This window comes from Sardina pilchardus, chromosome 5, assembly GCF_963854185.1.
Source record: "Sardina pilchardus chromosome 5, fSarPil1.1, whole genome shotgun sequence".
In the NCBI taxonomy this organism is placed as follows: Eukaryota; Metazoa; Chordata; class Actinopteri; order Clupeiformes; family Clupeidae; genus Sardina; species Sardina pilchardus.
In genome coordinates this window covers 11,067,754-11,083,790 of record NC_084998.1, presented here as the reverse complement: position 1 = coordinate 11,083,790, position 16,037 = coordinate 11,067,754, and the positions used below count along the sequence as shown (strand labels likewise).

General features: G+C 44.8%; 1 protein-coding gene across 1 annotated transcript in view; it reads left to right on the top strand.

The window, feature by feature from the left end:
- The first annotated feature begins 2,309 nt into the window (after window positions 1-2,309).
- frem2a (FRAS1 related extracellular matrix 2a) overlaps window positions 2,310-16,037 on the top strand; it is a 45,343-nt gene continuing 31,615 nt past the window's right edge. The window contains exons 1-2 of the mRNA XM_062535580.1: window positions 2,310-7,290; window positions 9,394-9,483. Of these exons, the coding sequence (XP_062391564.1) occupies window positions 2,310-7,290; window positions 9,394-9,483 (5,071 nt within the window). The remainder of the gene's footprint in view (window positions 7,291-9,393; window positions 9,484-16,037) is intronic.

The following is a 16,037-nucleotide window of genomic DNA, read 5'->3' as shown; positions in this document are numbered from 1 at the left end:
GATCACCAAAACTGCACCATGGGGACATTTCACAAACTCATTCTCAAGCAGTTGCCATGGTAATTACAGACAGTTCAAAAATGATTAATGATGGTAGCTTTTTGGAAAGACCCCATTTCAACTAAAATGAATGGTAGAAATGATATTTTCAATGAATGAATATGATATAATATATGAGATGAAGTTCAGTGTTATTGCTATTGAGATAGCCATCTATATCAGCCATGTTCATTAGGTGCATTCTGATGTGTCTGATGACCTTCGAGCACTGGTAGCCTACATCTCTGATAAAGCCAGTCCTCTGATAAAGAACAACATATTACAGTATCTGAGTGAATCTCTGTAGGTTATTGTGCCTGTTTTAAAATGTTGCAAGTCTTTGAAGCACCACATCACACACTCTTTCACCTGGACGATGGCCCGTGTTTTTATTTTGAGTGGAGCATTTGTTCCTGACCACTCCTCCCAGTTATAGTATCTGCAGAAGTTGGTTGGTCAGTCAGTGCCATTTCAAACTATGGATTTACCAGAAGGTGATCGAGTTTAAAGGAGAAGAGATTACATGACAGTATGCTAAATAAATCCATGACTATTTCTGTGATGAGAAAACGTGTTCTTTGTTGTCTTCATTGCATGCAGATCCTTTCACTGTTTTGGTGTTAAATTCAGCTTAGAAAATAATAACATTAACAACAACAAGTAAATATTGCATGCATTACTACCCAACTGATACTGATAAAGTTTTTAGACTGGCTTAACTTTGCTATGGTACTATACTATCCTGCATTATGATTTACTGCATTGTTTGCAGACATACTGTATACAAACAATTATTCATGGTTAGACCAATGATGTGTTTAGTTACCGCAAAAGTGTTCTATTTCTCATGACATGTGATTTTCATAGATCATGAATGAACGTGCTGCTTTACAAGCTTACAGTATAACTACAGTAGTTCTGTCTAGTTTTGCCCCTGTTTCCGTCTGCTTTATGTTCTTATTGTTTGAGCATGCTATCTTTTTGAAACTGTCATGTCAGTAAAAGAAACCACACACAGAGTTTATGGGGCGAAAGGAAATGCTTCTTCCATAGAAAATGTAAATATCAGGTAGCACCTGCAGCTTTTATGTGGCCTGAACAGAAGATCTGAGGTAGCGAGGGAACGGAGGTATGTCCAGCTGGACAGGTGAAAAGGAGCAGTCCATTCCATTCGCTCTATAGTGATGGAGAGAATGTGGTGCATCTCTTTGTTGTCCCCCCTCTCCTCTCGTTTCCCTTTTATACATTCTCTTGTCCTTCACAAGAGAAGTCATAGCCTACATGTGTGCATGTATGTTGCAGTGGGGATCGGGGATGATGGAAATGTGACTAGTCCTTCAGCGTGTCAATCACAGACCCTGGGCTGGTGAAAGAGCAGACAGCTGGAAAGCTGGGCTTCTGAAATAACAGGGTAGGAAGATCAAACAAACCCTCCTTAAACCCCCACCATTACCTTATCTTTCTTATACTTTATTCCTCCATCTTATACTTGTATCTGGAACAAAAGTGTTTAATGTTTATTATTTACAAAGTGTTTAATGTTTATTATTTACAAAGAGACGGCTATACTCTCGGCTATATTCTACTTGGGGTCTGTTTATATAAACTCAAATCCATCCTATTCTGACATGTGCACATGCCTATCAAATGGGATTTTTTTCCAATAATTTTGATTTTATTCATATACTTTCTTATGATGGCACAAGAGGGAGCCAAACGACCTTTTCGTAGCTACTCGCACCCAGGAGTGTCGTCGACCGAAACCTAAACCAGCTTTCTTTTTCCAAGTGTGCTATCTTTTCTGTAACCTGGAAGATACTAATTTTCTAAGATTTTTTATTAAATAGTTTTGGAATACATTTAGTTTTTTTGGGAATAAATGGAAGTGAAGCGTACGCTGCAAGCTATAATCTTGACAATTTGGCTGGCAAGTGAAAAGTAAAATTATAATTGTACAAGGAAAAAAGCTTCTGTCCCACTCACATCAGTAATAAATGTCATCGCCCACCTGGATTCAAAATTAGAAGAGTGCATTCCATTGTAATTTTGTCCAGTGGTGTGCGGTGGGCGTGTTCTTTTTACTACAGGTTCTCAAGTGCTCGAAGTTAAAACTCAGTGCGCGCAGGCACACGGGGAGAATGCCGTTTCAGCATCCTGACGCACGTATGGGACTCACCAACTTCATCCTCTCCCTGTCTCTCGGATTTTAAAATCGGTGGAGTTTTTAAAGCCTTCTTCCACGCTGCAGGCTGGAGAAAGACACATTTATCATGGCATTTTATAGACTTTTAGTCGTTATGGCTTCTCTCACTTGTAGCTTGTCTGTTGAGGGACAAGACAGCTTCGGATTATCGTATGCATTAAGATCTGAACTGTCGGAGGATGCTATTCTTGTAGCCAACAACGGAATTCGCGTGCCTTTTGGGAGATCTGTCTACGTTGATCCAATCAATGATCTGGTGGTTGACGTTCAGCCGGGGGACAAGTGCAGCATAACAGTCCTGGACAATGATCCCCTCTCCCAAAGACCCGGACATCTCTCTCCAAAGAAGTTTCCTTGTGAATTCGGTCCTAATGATGTCAGGTACTTTCATTACGGCTCGAGGAGTCCCGTGAGAGACAGGGTGAGACTGCAACTCAGGTATGACACGCAGAGCGACACTATCATCATACCGTTCATGATGGAGGTGGAGGTAGTTTTCACACAGTTGGAAGTAATTACCAAAAACATGCCACTCAACGTCGACAGTTTTAATGCAATCAGTAGTCCCATTGACAGCAAAATCTTGGGCTTCACCTATGACAGAGAAACGGAGCAATGCGAGGTCACCTCTTTAGCTAGCAACAGCGCATTACCCAGATATGGCAAACTTGTGGACGATGAGGATAAACTGGGGAAAATGATGGATTGCGATGAATTCCTCAAATCAGACATTCATTATCAGCACACGTTTAGTAACACGTCGCCCAACAGAGACTATATTCCCATGGTAGTTGAACTCTATAATAGCGAGGGAAATTTGTTAAAACAGGAATTTTTCCATGTTATGGTGCGCATACAACCGGGCAAAGAAAACGTACCGCCGAAGCCCAGCTTTGTGTCAATGATGATGATGGAAGTTGATCAGTTTGTTATGACGGCTTTAACTCCAGACATGCTCTCAGCAGACGATGTCGAATCAAGCCCTGAGGAACTTATTTTCAACATTACCTCCCCTCTTTCTATCGAGGAAGGTTACATTGTGAGCACAGATGACAGGAATTTGCCAATTACTGCTTTCTATCAGAGGGACCTTTTTGATTTGAAAATAGCTTACAAGCCACCTTCTCTTGACTCAGACACAGAGAGAATTTTCCAGATTGAGTTTGAGGTGTTGGACACTGATGGTGGCATTTCTGACCCTTTTGCTTTCATGATTGTGGTGAAACCCATGAACAGCCTTGCCCCAGTCGTGACCAAAAACACTGGCCAGCTTTTGTATGAGGGTCAATCCAGATCACTAGTCACATCGCACAACTTAGAAATCAGTGACGAAGACAACTTGGACAGTGTTAAATTAAGTGTCATTGATGGTCTCCGACATGGCGAGCTCACTGTCCTTGGTTCCCGTAGAAAACATTTCACCCCTGAAGAACTAGATGCAGGTGTGGTAGTCTATCAACACGATGGGAGTGACACCTACAGCGATAACATAATTTTCAGAATGACTGACGGCAAACATGAAGTTGAGTTTCTGTTCCCAATCACTGTTGTGCCTATGGATGATGAGGCTCCTATAGTCAATGCCAATACCGGACTAGTGTTGTTTAAGCATCAAATGATGGCAATCTCCCCACTAATGCTAAGTGCTGCAGATGTTGACTCTGAAGACTCAACCATTAAGTTTACCATTCAGCCTCCATTCTCTACTATTGGGGAGGTGCTGCTGAGACAGTCTGAGGCCCCAGAAGACCCCTCTTCGTGGAAGTTTAACTCACAGGATGAGGTCTATGAGAAGGTGGTGTCTGAGTGGCTGCAGAAAGACATCACAGATGGAAAGCTTTTCTATCGTCACACAGGTCCCCACAGCACCGAGACGGTCACTGACCAGTTTGTGTTCACCGTTGAGGATGACAATGACCCGCCCAATCAGTCTGGAGAAAATACTTTTGTCATCAGAGTCCTGCCCATCGATGACATCCCACCCGTGTTGTTCCCAGGAACCAGTCTTCAGATGACCGTGCATGAGTACCAGATCACCCACTTCAGCAAGAACGTCCTTCGTTACACAGACCTTGACTCTGAAGACCGCGACCTGAAATACACAGTCATCCAGCCACCGACAGACACAGATGAGAACAGCCCAATCGTTTTCGGGTCTATCGTTTTAACTGACAGCCCAGACACAGAGGTACAGGACTTCACACAGGCACAAGTCAACCATCACAAAATTTCATATAGCCCCCCAGACATAGAGCTCGGTATCATTTCACACATGGTCCAATTCCGTTACACAGTCGAGGACACGGCTGGAAACAGTGTGGAGGGAGTCTTTACCATACATGTGCAACCAGTGAACAACAAACCCCCACAAGTCGTAAACACTGGCTTCACTGTGTATGAACATGGATCCCAAATTATTAAAGCTGCTGAGCTCGATGCCAGTGACCTTGACACAGACAATGCGGATCTGACTTTCACTGTAAATGTTCTTCCTCAGCATGGCAAACTCCAGCTCAAAGGTAGTGATGTCAGCAAAGGCGATACTTTCAAAGTGATGGACATTGCGGAGGGTGCACTCTCATATGTACACAATGGCGATGAGATCAACAGTGACTCACTGCAGTTGGAGGTCACGGATGGTTTCCATCAGGTTCCAGTTCATGTTAAAATTGTAGTGAAGCTCATCGATGATGAGGCCCCCAAAATCAGCATGCAAGCCGGGACTATTGGATCCACCATGGAAGTCCTGGAGAATGGTGCCACGGAGATCACTTCCAGTGTTATCCAGGGTGAAGATGATGATACTGATGACCTCATGCTCACCTTCATCGTTGAGGCTGCCCCGGTTCACGGGGAGATCCTGGTAAACGGGGCTCCTGCAAGCAAATTTACCCAGGCTGACATCATTAATGGGCTGGTAGTGTACGCTCATACAAGGGGAGAGATTGGCCTCAACACCAAACAGGATGCGTTCAACCTGACCCTCTCAGACATGTCTGATGAATGGACAGTGGGTGGAAACAAAGTGAATGGAGTGCGGGTCATAGTCACTATCCTCCCTGTTGATAACCAGGCCCCCGAGATTCATATCGATCCCGATTTCAGTGTCTTAGAGGGTGGGAAATCCTCCGTTAGCGACAACATAAGAGCTGAAGATCCAGACACGCCTGTCGAGGACATCGTGTGCACAATCATTGTCCAGCCTACTTCAGGTTACATTGAGAACATATCCCCTGCCCCAGGCTCAGAGAAGTCTAGATCAGGCACAGCTATTAGTGCTTTCTCCATGAAAGACGTCATGGATGGAAACATCTATTACGTGCAGAGTATTCACAAAACAGTTGAGCCAGTGGAGGACAGGTTCACGTTCAGATGTTCAGATGGCGTCAACTTCTCAGAGAAGCATTTTTTCCCCATTCTGATCATACCAACCAATGATGAGAAGCCAGAAATCTTCGCCAGGGAGTTTTTAGTGATGGAGGGCATGAACATTGTTATCGACACTCCGATCTTGAATGGAGCAGATGCTGATATTCCAGTTGAGGACTTAACCTTCATCATCTCGAAGCCTCCTAAACACGGTGCCATTCTGAATCAGTTGGCCACAGGCTCCATCCCGGTCTCAAACTTTACGCTGGAGCAGATCAAGGAAGCATCAAGCATCATTTATGAGCACGACGACTCGGAGAGCACAGAGGACAGCTTCGATGTTATCCTCACCGACGGGAAGCACAGAGTGGAGGAAACCATCAAGGTTGTGATCGTCGCTCTGGACGATGAGACACCCAGAATGCTCATAAACGACGGCCTGGAAGTGGAGGTCGGAGAGACCAAAGAAATCAGTAACAAGGTGTTGAAGGCCACCGATCTGGATTCAGAAGACAGCACGCTTACATTCATTATGCGATATGGACCAAGCCAGGGACTCCTGCAGCGGGCGACTCCACAGGGAGGTCTGGAGAATATCACAGTTGGCATGAACTTCACGCAGGGAGAAGTAGATGAGGGAATAATCTTGTACGAACACAATGGTCAAGAGGGTGTCCGTGACCTCCTCAAGTTTGACGTCACAGATGGCTCCAACGCGCTGATCGACAGGTACTTCTACATCACAGTCAGCAACATCGACATGGTCTTCCCTGACGTGGTCAGCAAAGGAGTGTCTTTGAAGGAAGGAGGCCGAGTGACACTCACCACTGACCTGCTCAGCACCAGCGACCTCAACAGCCCGGATGAGAACCTGGTCTTCACCATCACCCGAGCACCGGTCAGGGGACACTTGGAGTGCACCGACACACCGGGCATCCCCATCGCTTCCTTCACTCAGCTTCAGCTGGCCGGAAGCAAGGTCTACTACATCCACACTGCTGACGACGAGGTCAAGATGGACAGCTTTGAGTTTGAGGTTACCGACGGTTACAATCCTGTGTTCCGCACCTTCCGTGTGGCAATTGTGGACGTGGACAACAAGAAGCCTGTGCTGACTGTCCATGATTTGTTGGCAGTGGAAGGCCAGAGCAAGCTTATCACACCGTTTGAGCTGACTGTGGAGGATCAGGACACGGCTGAACGTCTCCTGAAATTCACCATCACCCAATTCCCTGTTCATGGCAAGCTGCTCTTCAACAACAGCAAGCCCGTCAAGTCCTTCACTAAACAAGACCTGAATGAGAACATGATCAGCTACAAGCATGATGGCACAGAAACCGATGAGGACAGCTTCTCCTTCACCATCACGGACGGCACACATACCGATTTCTTCGTCTTCCCAGACACAGTGTTCGAGACGCGCAAGCCTCAGACCATGAAGATCACACTTGTGTCAGTGGACAACGGGGTTCCTCAGATTCTCCTGAATAAAGGCGGCACAACTTTGAAGACGTTGTCCATGGGTCACCTGGGCTTCCCGATCACCAGCAAGGCCCTGAGGGCCGAGGACACAGACAGTCCTGCGTCCTCCCTGGTGTTCCGTGTGACTGGCCAGCCCGAGCACGGCTACCTCATCAACCTGGCCAAGGGCAATGACTCCATCGACACCTTCACTCAAGGTAATACAAAACTACCTTAAATTGAATGTGTTTTTGAAGATGTTTTTTTTTTTTACCAAATGAAGTCGATGCTTTATTGTCATGGGAGGGTGTAACAAATGCGTTTTTCCTAGAGCAATTGCTTTTCCAGCTTAATGCTTCCTCATCGAGAAGGTTGGACGGCTTTTTCAATTATTAAAGCCTGCAATCTCCACTCTGTCTGAAAATCTTTAATCTTAGGCTCCCTAACCTCTGCTGAGGATAGAGGCTGCTGACTGTCACTGGTGGTTAGCTTCAACCCCAAAAGGGGACGAACACACCCCTCAGCTGGTCTGCTAATAATTAATTAATCACACTCTCTCTTGTTAGAGGACTTGACACTGACTAGCGAATTATTTTCCTTCCCAGAGATATTCCAAAATTGGTTCCTCTGGAATTGAATTTTGTAAGATGTTAATTTGTTTTATGAGGATATTCAGCTCATAAATAACGGAACAGGGATGAAGAGAGGGGAATTGTAAGACATGATTTATGTAAACACCAATTGTGATATTTGAAGCAGCAATCCAACTTCCCTCCGAGGAGCAATTAGTAGCATCAACAATATTTAATTCAAACAGTACGTTTATGACTTATGGGACATTTGCCATGTTGGCAAATGTGATGTTTGGTATTAGGTCAGCACATTAAGAGGGGGGAATTAAATCCCTAGATTCAAAACCAATCATTAAATTCTAAATGCCATGTTATAGGTGGAAGTAGTTTTAGAAATGTTTTGCTTATCTTAAACAGAATGTCCCACACATCTCAGGAGCCGACGGTGCAAGGGAAAGTGTAGACACACATGTGCTAGGACACACACTTGCACACTGCAAGACATCGAATTCACTCCCCTGTGCCCCCGCCACACATACAAACACACACACACACACACACACCCACACACACCCACGCCATCCACACTCTCTCTCTCTCACACACACACACACACACACACACACACACACACACACACAGACATACACGCCACCCACACTCACACAAACACACACACACACACACACACAAACAGAAGGAGCACACGCTGGAACATGCTCACACACCACACTGCACACATGCTGGAGGGGGGGGTGAGGAGGGGGTGTGAAATGCGAGTCAGCTCCACTCAGCGCAACAGCCACTGAAGTGTCAGAGCCACAGGAAAAGGGCAGGCATGGCAGAGAGGCCACCGCTGGCAAGCCAGCGCCATCAGCCGAGGCAGCCAGGCGCGAGGGACAATCATTCCTCTTTATTTACCGAGCCATTCCCCCGCTGTCACTCCGCGCATCCCCACACACACAGCTCGCACTAAATATTTGACGATGTGAGAGCACACTTGGAGAAAAAGAACAGAATTTTTTGTTTAGGTTTTTTTTTTTTTTTCTTCTGAGGTCACATGGCTGGAGATGACTTGCGTTTTTTGCATACATAACAAATTTTGCTGTTTATAATTTTATGAGTGTTCCTCCCTGAATGAATAATTAAGGGGAGAGATCGTGTGAAGGAGGTGTGCAAGGGGTCGAGGGGGTAACACTGATAACGTTTGACAAAGTATTTCCAGCTGGTGGTCTATCAACACTAGAGTGGCAGAGACAGGTTTTTTTTTTTTGTTCTGTGCAAATAATTTCAGAGCTCAGGCAGACAGAAGCAGATGTGCAGAAAAGCTGCGCCTTCTGGAAAGGCTGGCTTCTAAAAAAATCTTTCTGTCCCTGCCTGTCATTAGATGACTGAGCGTCACCTGTTATTTGGATGGGTTGCTGACACAGTTTCCCCAACAGATCACCTGGCACTCACTTCTGGCCCCCCATTTCTCTTCAAAGGGGTGTCTTTAACATTTATTATGTGAGAGACAGGCAGTCCGAAAAAGAGAGAGTTCTATTTTCAGCATAGACATATTTCAATTGTTATTTTTTTTATATGTTTCAATCAATGAGTAATGTTTTGCTCTACAAATCAAAAGGCTAACTATTTGTGTAGCCCGGGATGAGTTGAAACACACTGAAACAGTGATTTTGTTTGTTGATTGAACTTACACTTGATTGAACTGTGTACTTGATGACAGAAATGTGTTTTCTCTGCTTTCAGGTGACATTAATGACCAGCATATTTGTTATGCGCTGAAGGACAAGGACAATGCAACAAGCGACCTGTTCCACTTCTCTGTTGAAGACAATGGTAAGATGTTTTGGAGACTCTCTCCTGTTTCACTGTTATGTTTAGTAATGCTTTTATAGTCTGAGTTATCAACATGATCTAAATTCACAGTGGGATGTGCACAATATAAAGGTGTTCTCTGGGCAAGAAAAGAAGATGCTTCTCTCTCTGAGTTAGTGGCTGTGTTCTCATGGAGGCAAGATACCTTAGGGACAGAAGACCAAACACATTTGTTTACAGTGTTTCGTCTTCCATCCTTCTGTCTGCAGTCTATAGTGGTGGGAATGTGACTGTAGAGCACACACCACAGATGTGCAAATATTGGAGTTTACAGAGTCAGCGTGCACAAGTGTTTGCTTACGAGTGCCCATCATAAAATCTTTTTGTTGACGTTGTTTCCTGTGTGGTGTCTGAACAGACACTTTAGGCTGCAGACAAGGGAGCAGATCTCTATTATACCTGTTTTATTGTGTCTGCTGTTGACTATTTTGCTATTTGTATTCTAAAGCAGACAGGAACATCTTGAACATCTATAAAACAAATGTCCTCCTATGTGTCTGCATACATGTACAGAGGACTGTTTTGTTTGGTTAGTTTTGAAACAAAAGTCATTACATTAAAGCCACCCAGGTAATATATCCATCATATTTCCGTAAAGAGATATTCCACAACTTAGCCTTGGTAACAGTGAACCCCTCTCTCCCCTGGAAGTCCCATATTAGTGCCTAATTGTCTTTGTTGGTGGGACACAAAGTCGAAAAGAGGTCGTAGACATGACCACGTCCCGCAGCACAAAGAAGCATTTGATATTTAACACCAGGAGCAAGGCAGCAAATAATTAGAGTGGGGGGCCAGGGGAGCAAGACTGCCTCTGGCCAGACTGGTAATTATATGGAGTATTAGAGGGCTCGTCCCCGGGCTCGCTGCTTGGGAAAATACTTCTTCTTTTAACAAGAGGAGCAGCTGTATCTTACAAGCTGTGTTTGCTGTTTCAGGGGTCTATTAGAGTTTTTTTTTTTTCTTTGTCTGTGTGTGCGTGTCCCGGTTTTTGCGTGTAGCTGTTGTTGCCTCCCTGTGATTTCTGAGCGGAAAATCAGTAGGGACAGACAGGCAATGCTGAAGATTTGGGGTATTTGGAGGAGAACCTTTGACATTTAAGAGAAGTGCAGGCTCAGCCTGTTATTTTAGGGGCTGCTGGGAGAGTTATGACACCTTCTCTCTGACCCCACCTTAAAGGAAGTACACCTGGAATCCGTCTGCTTGTTACTTAGGCTATTTAGGAAGACCCACTGATCAGTGTCGCCATGGTTTCCACTGATCTTAAATACAAAACAAAAGTCTTTGTTACCATAGAATGAACCAAGTTCTGTTGACCCCCGTCTCTCCTTTAGGGCTCAATTTTCTCTCTTTTTTTATCTGAGGCAACTTTGTGACAGTTTGGGACTTTCTGCTCTTTTTCATGCCACAGCGACTACTTCTTCTCCACTCCCATCCTCTCTTTCTTCAACTTCCTCTCTCTCTCTTTCTCTCTCTCATGCACACACAGACACACAGACACACAGACACACGCACGCACACACACACACACACACACGCACACACACACACACACACACACACGCACACACGCACACACACACATGCACACACACACACACGCGCGCGCACACACACACACACACACACACACACACCTTCACATCACAAGTGATACTCCCTCCCTCCCTTCTGTGCCCCCTCCTGAAAGGGTCCCTTCCCCTCTGGTTAGCACGCTGTAATCTGCAGCTCCAGTTCCACGACTTACAAACAATCTGCTGCCCTTAATGCCTGGAAGAGGGAACACTAATTAAAGGCCCCTTCTTAAAGCATGTCGGCGCTTTAAGTGCACAGACGCTGTGATGTGATGGGCCGGGAGACACCAGTGGTAGTGGTCCCTCTGCATCTCTCGCTGTGTCACTGTGAGAAATCTGCGCTCCCACAAGTCATTCTTTTTTGTCTATTGCTGTGTAATACCCCCCCCCCTCCCTCTCCCTCTCATCTTGGGTTGACTTAAGGTTCTGTTCTCTCCACCAGCTTCAACCCCGTCTTTGTGTAATTAGTTTTTATTAACCATATTCCCGTGCTGTTTGAGCAGTGCAGTGTGAGGTGACTGGCGAGTGGGTTTTAAATTTAAATTGCATGAAATTAAAATTCAGAGCTGAAAAATTGCTTTCACCACCCGTAGTTGTCGCTTTGGCACAGAGGAGATGAGATGTTTGTGGTAGGACAGTGTCCCTTTGAAATAGCTTTTTGATTTGTACACATGGGAAACCTCTAATAGAATTAAAGTGCTTCTTTTTTATTTTATTTTCAAGGCCGAATTAATTCTTCGTTTTTGATCCCAGATGTAAACATTTGAAAGTGTGGATACAGACGATAATGTAGATCAGTCATAGCCTCTTTGAAACAAGCGAGGAGGGCCTTTCTCTTCCGTCTGTGCCCTTTTATTCTCTGTCTCTCTCAGAATCGCTTTTGCACTTCCAAACCCCTGTCCCTCTCTCCCTCTCCATCTCCCTCCCGGTTCTCACCACCCACATTCCCCTCGGACCTCTGGGTAGCCTGGAGGGATGATCCCAACACTGCAGTCTGTCTCAGTCTCTTGACCTCCTTTCCCACACCATAGTTGTGTTTGTTAGATTAATCACCTGATTGGCACAGTTGCATAAGATCCTAAATTTAGATCCATCCTATTCCCTGTAGATGTGAATTTGTCAGAGTGAATTTGTGTGCTCAGCATGATCAATGAATGTATCCTCAAGTCAGTGTCAGAGCACACACACAGAAAGTCTGCATTGCACTGAAACTATGTGACACCAGCTGTGTTGGAAACTAAATGCATAATTTCTGCCATTATACACTATGTCTCAGTCGTCGTCGTACCAGAATATAATGTCCCACATGCAGAACAGGGGGGCCACTGATAGACTGGGGCTGTACCATCCCTCAGTGATTTGAGAAACAATAGCTAATCACTGCAAGGTCACTGGAGCTAGGCTAATCATGCGGGCTCCTCTAGACAGTATTACTGGCAGAGAATAATTTCACATTCTATGAAGTGCTTGCAGGCTATAAGGCAGGAATTATAGTCGGCATTGAAGTCAATATTGAGTTCTGTTTTCATGACAGACTTCTAGTGATTATTTCACACACATGTATGCTATAATATTTACTGGTTGTAAATATTGCTGTGTTATGTATTAATCATTGTCGTCCAAAACTAAACTTCATATAAAGAAAGGAAACCAGACAAAGGTAGTTGTGTTTTAATACTGAATCAAAAAGTTCAGACCGTGTCCACTATGTGGGGCCAGCTGTGTCCAGGAGGTTAATAGTGAGATTGATATCAATGTTCAGCCTTCACCACGGGCTCTGACAGACAGGTGCAGAGGCCAGACAGGCTGGGCCTTGAGGGCACGCCTAGGTAGCCATGCCCCTGGGCTGCCAACACTGGGCTTATCCCGCTCCGCTAATAAGCTCTGTTGTCTGAGAGCAGAGATAAGGCATGACTGGAGCTGGAGGCTGTGCAGTGTATGGGGGAGAAAAACAACTTTTTGGGTGGGAATTGTTTTGTTTAGTTCTTCTTTTTTTTTGGGGGGGGGGGGGGTGTTATCTTTTAACATTAGTTTTGAAGAAGAAAGGCTGTTGTCTGATTTTTGACGCTTATTTCAGTATGCTGTGTATGCCATGACACTTATGTTAATCTGCGTTATCTATAGGATTAAAAAGTGATTCTATGCAGCTGTGAATCTGTGTCATGGATCAATTCTAATTATCTACACAAAGTGATTGAGGCTGGAAACTTCTGAGGGAGCATCAGGCTTTCTTGAAGTTGCATCAACTGAACTGGCTCTCTGACATTTGGCAGCCTTTTGTAGTGCTCCTGACCAGAGAGTATCCCTTCCTGCCTAAGGGCCCTCACACACTTTGTAATTGTCTCAAGGACCCAGCCTATTGCTTCTGCTTTTTTTGTTTTAGGGCGATAGTTGTGAAGAAACATTAGATAATGATCAGAAAGCGCCTATGGATGGTTGTTAAGGCGAATCTGGGAGGATTCTGCCATGACAGACTGGCTGAGGTTTGGGGGGATTGAGGGGTTTCATTGTTTCATTGTTGTGAATTATGAGCTCAAGCAGAAAGTCTTTGAGGCAGTCCTTCACTTTCTGCAGCTCAGCTGTAACATACCATCAGTGGATGTACTGTATGTCAGTATATCAGTAGTCATTGACATTCATTCTTAATATCCTTTTCCTAATATCCTAATATAAAAATGTTTTCTTAACATGGTTAGTCCGTTCCCACAGATCATCTGTTAAGTTCAGTATGTGAAACTGCTGTTGAACACACCCTAACCTCAACCTTAAACTTAAATTGTAGTTAACAGCGTGTCAACAGATAGCTTGTTGATAATCAGAGTATCTGGACAGTACGTATATGGGCAGATTATCCAACTAAAGTTTGACCAAAACTCTGGTTGGCTACACACAGTGTGTGTGTGAGGGCACGGGGATGAGATGACACAGCGTAAACAACATGAGGCACTGCCAAGTCAGGCGAATAGAAAGTGTCACCTGGCCCCTTGAGGAGCACAGCCTGAGTAATAAGCAGGAGTGGCAGCCCTGAAGGGATACATTGAGAGACTCAAGGGTGTGGGGCTCAATAAAGCCAAGATCGTTCTAGATGCCTGACATCTGTCACAGTGACAGCTTTGTGATGTTAAAGGCAGACAATAGAAAACTCTTACAGTCTCTCAGTCTCTCTCATGGTGGGGGGCTTTATGGCACTCTGAAGCTGTGTGTGTGTGTGTGTGTGTGTGTGTGTGTGTGTGTGTGTGTGTGTGTATGTGTGTGTGTGTGTGTGTGTGTGTGTGTGTTTGTCAGGACTCTGATGACCCCTCAGACACACACTCTGTAAACACCCCCTCATTATTCAACCTGACAAAGGCACAAATAAATTCACTTCCTCAGTGTTGCCTCAGCGGTGTAGGCCCGTGTGTTGACGAGAGTTCATTTTGGTTCGTCTTCATCTGTTTTGTGTCTGGAACCATCTGTCTGAATCTCCGGAATCTCTCCCACTCCAACAGTCGAGCTGTCGACTCAGGACAAGGCTGCATCCATCTCTCTTAAGCAGCTAGCTATAAACTTAATGGACTGAAATACTGTACTCATATTTCATCCTCGAATTAGTGTGTATTCTTGTGAAGAAAAAATACTTTTTTTGGTGCTTACTGTAGCCACACCAACTCAAAGTTAAGCAATTGCTTCATTTTATAATCCCTTTAAAGAGGAAATACCTCAAAATATAATGACATGCTGTATTGCCAAAAAAAACCCCAAAGATGTTATAAGTATTACCTGATTACCACGTCTTACGACTGCTGTAATAATAGTATAATAGTAATATACATGTACAACACAAAGATTCTGAACTTGACTGAAGAATAAGAATATACTAGTTTAGAGGAGCTTTTTGAAAGATCGACTTCTGGGGGTGTGAAAATGCACCATTGGTGTCCCGTCAGTCACCCTTAATGTGAAATGTCATTGTCAGAGGAATGAGGGCCAGTGTTCGTTTGTAGCTTCTGACCTTTATATGTTTTTACAAAGCGTCCTCATGGTGAGAGTCAGAGAGCAGGGTGTGTGTGTGTGTGTGTGTTGGGGGAGGTGGGGGAGGGGGGGGGAGCGAGAGAGATGTGAGAAGTGGTGTATAGATGGAAAAACGGAAGATAGAAGAGAGAGATGGAAAAATGAATGAATTTATCTTTTCAGTCGTCAATTTATCATTTCTCAGACGAACTGACACATCCCTACATGCGGTGCAGTGCACGGCTACGCCATTCAGCCACTGGCTCCACAGCCATGCCCCACACCTACAGTATACATATTCAGGGATACACAAGCAACGTGCATTGTATTAAGCATGTCTTTGTGACATGAGTTCCTTAGACAGTCAATTAGCCAAAGTAACAAATGAGTTTCGAGGTAAATTGAGAGACTGTCTCACTTGTCTGAATAGAGTGTGCCCCCCCCCCTGAAATTTGGAGGCTAAAAACGCACTTAGGAGTCATGGGGTGTGCTCCAGAGCGCCGATGACATGCATGGAAAGTTTATTAAGAAGGGTGTGTGATTAGAACGGGCTGAAATCCTCACCCATGGGCGTGCGTGTGGAGATCACTGGAGATGCTTTGCATATGGCTGTGCTGTGTTGGGGCCAACAGCTCTGTCTGCAGCTTATCAGTGCACACATGTGCTTCAAGAGCCAGGATTTACATATGCATGAGGGAAGATGTACCCGAGTGTGTGTGTGCGTGTGTGTGTGTGTGTGTGTGTGTGTGTGTGTGTGTGTGTGTGTGTGTGTGTGTGTGTGTGCGCGCGCATGTGTCTGATCAGTGTGTGTTTGCATGCATGAGTACGTATATGTGTGTGTGCGTTTGCATGTGTGTGTGTGTGTGTGTCTGATCAGTGTTCATTTGCATGCATGAGAATGTTATTGTAATTGTGTGTGTGTGTGTGTGTGTGTGTGTGTGTGTGTGTGTGTGC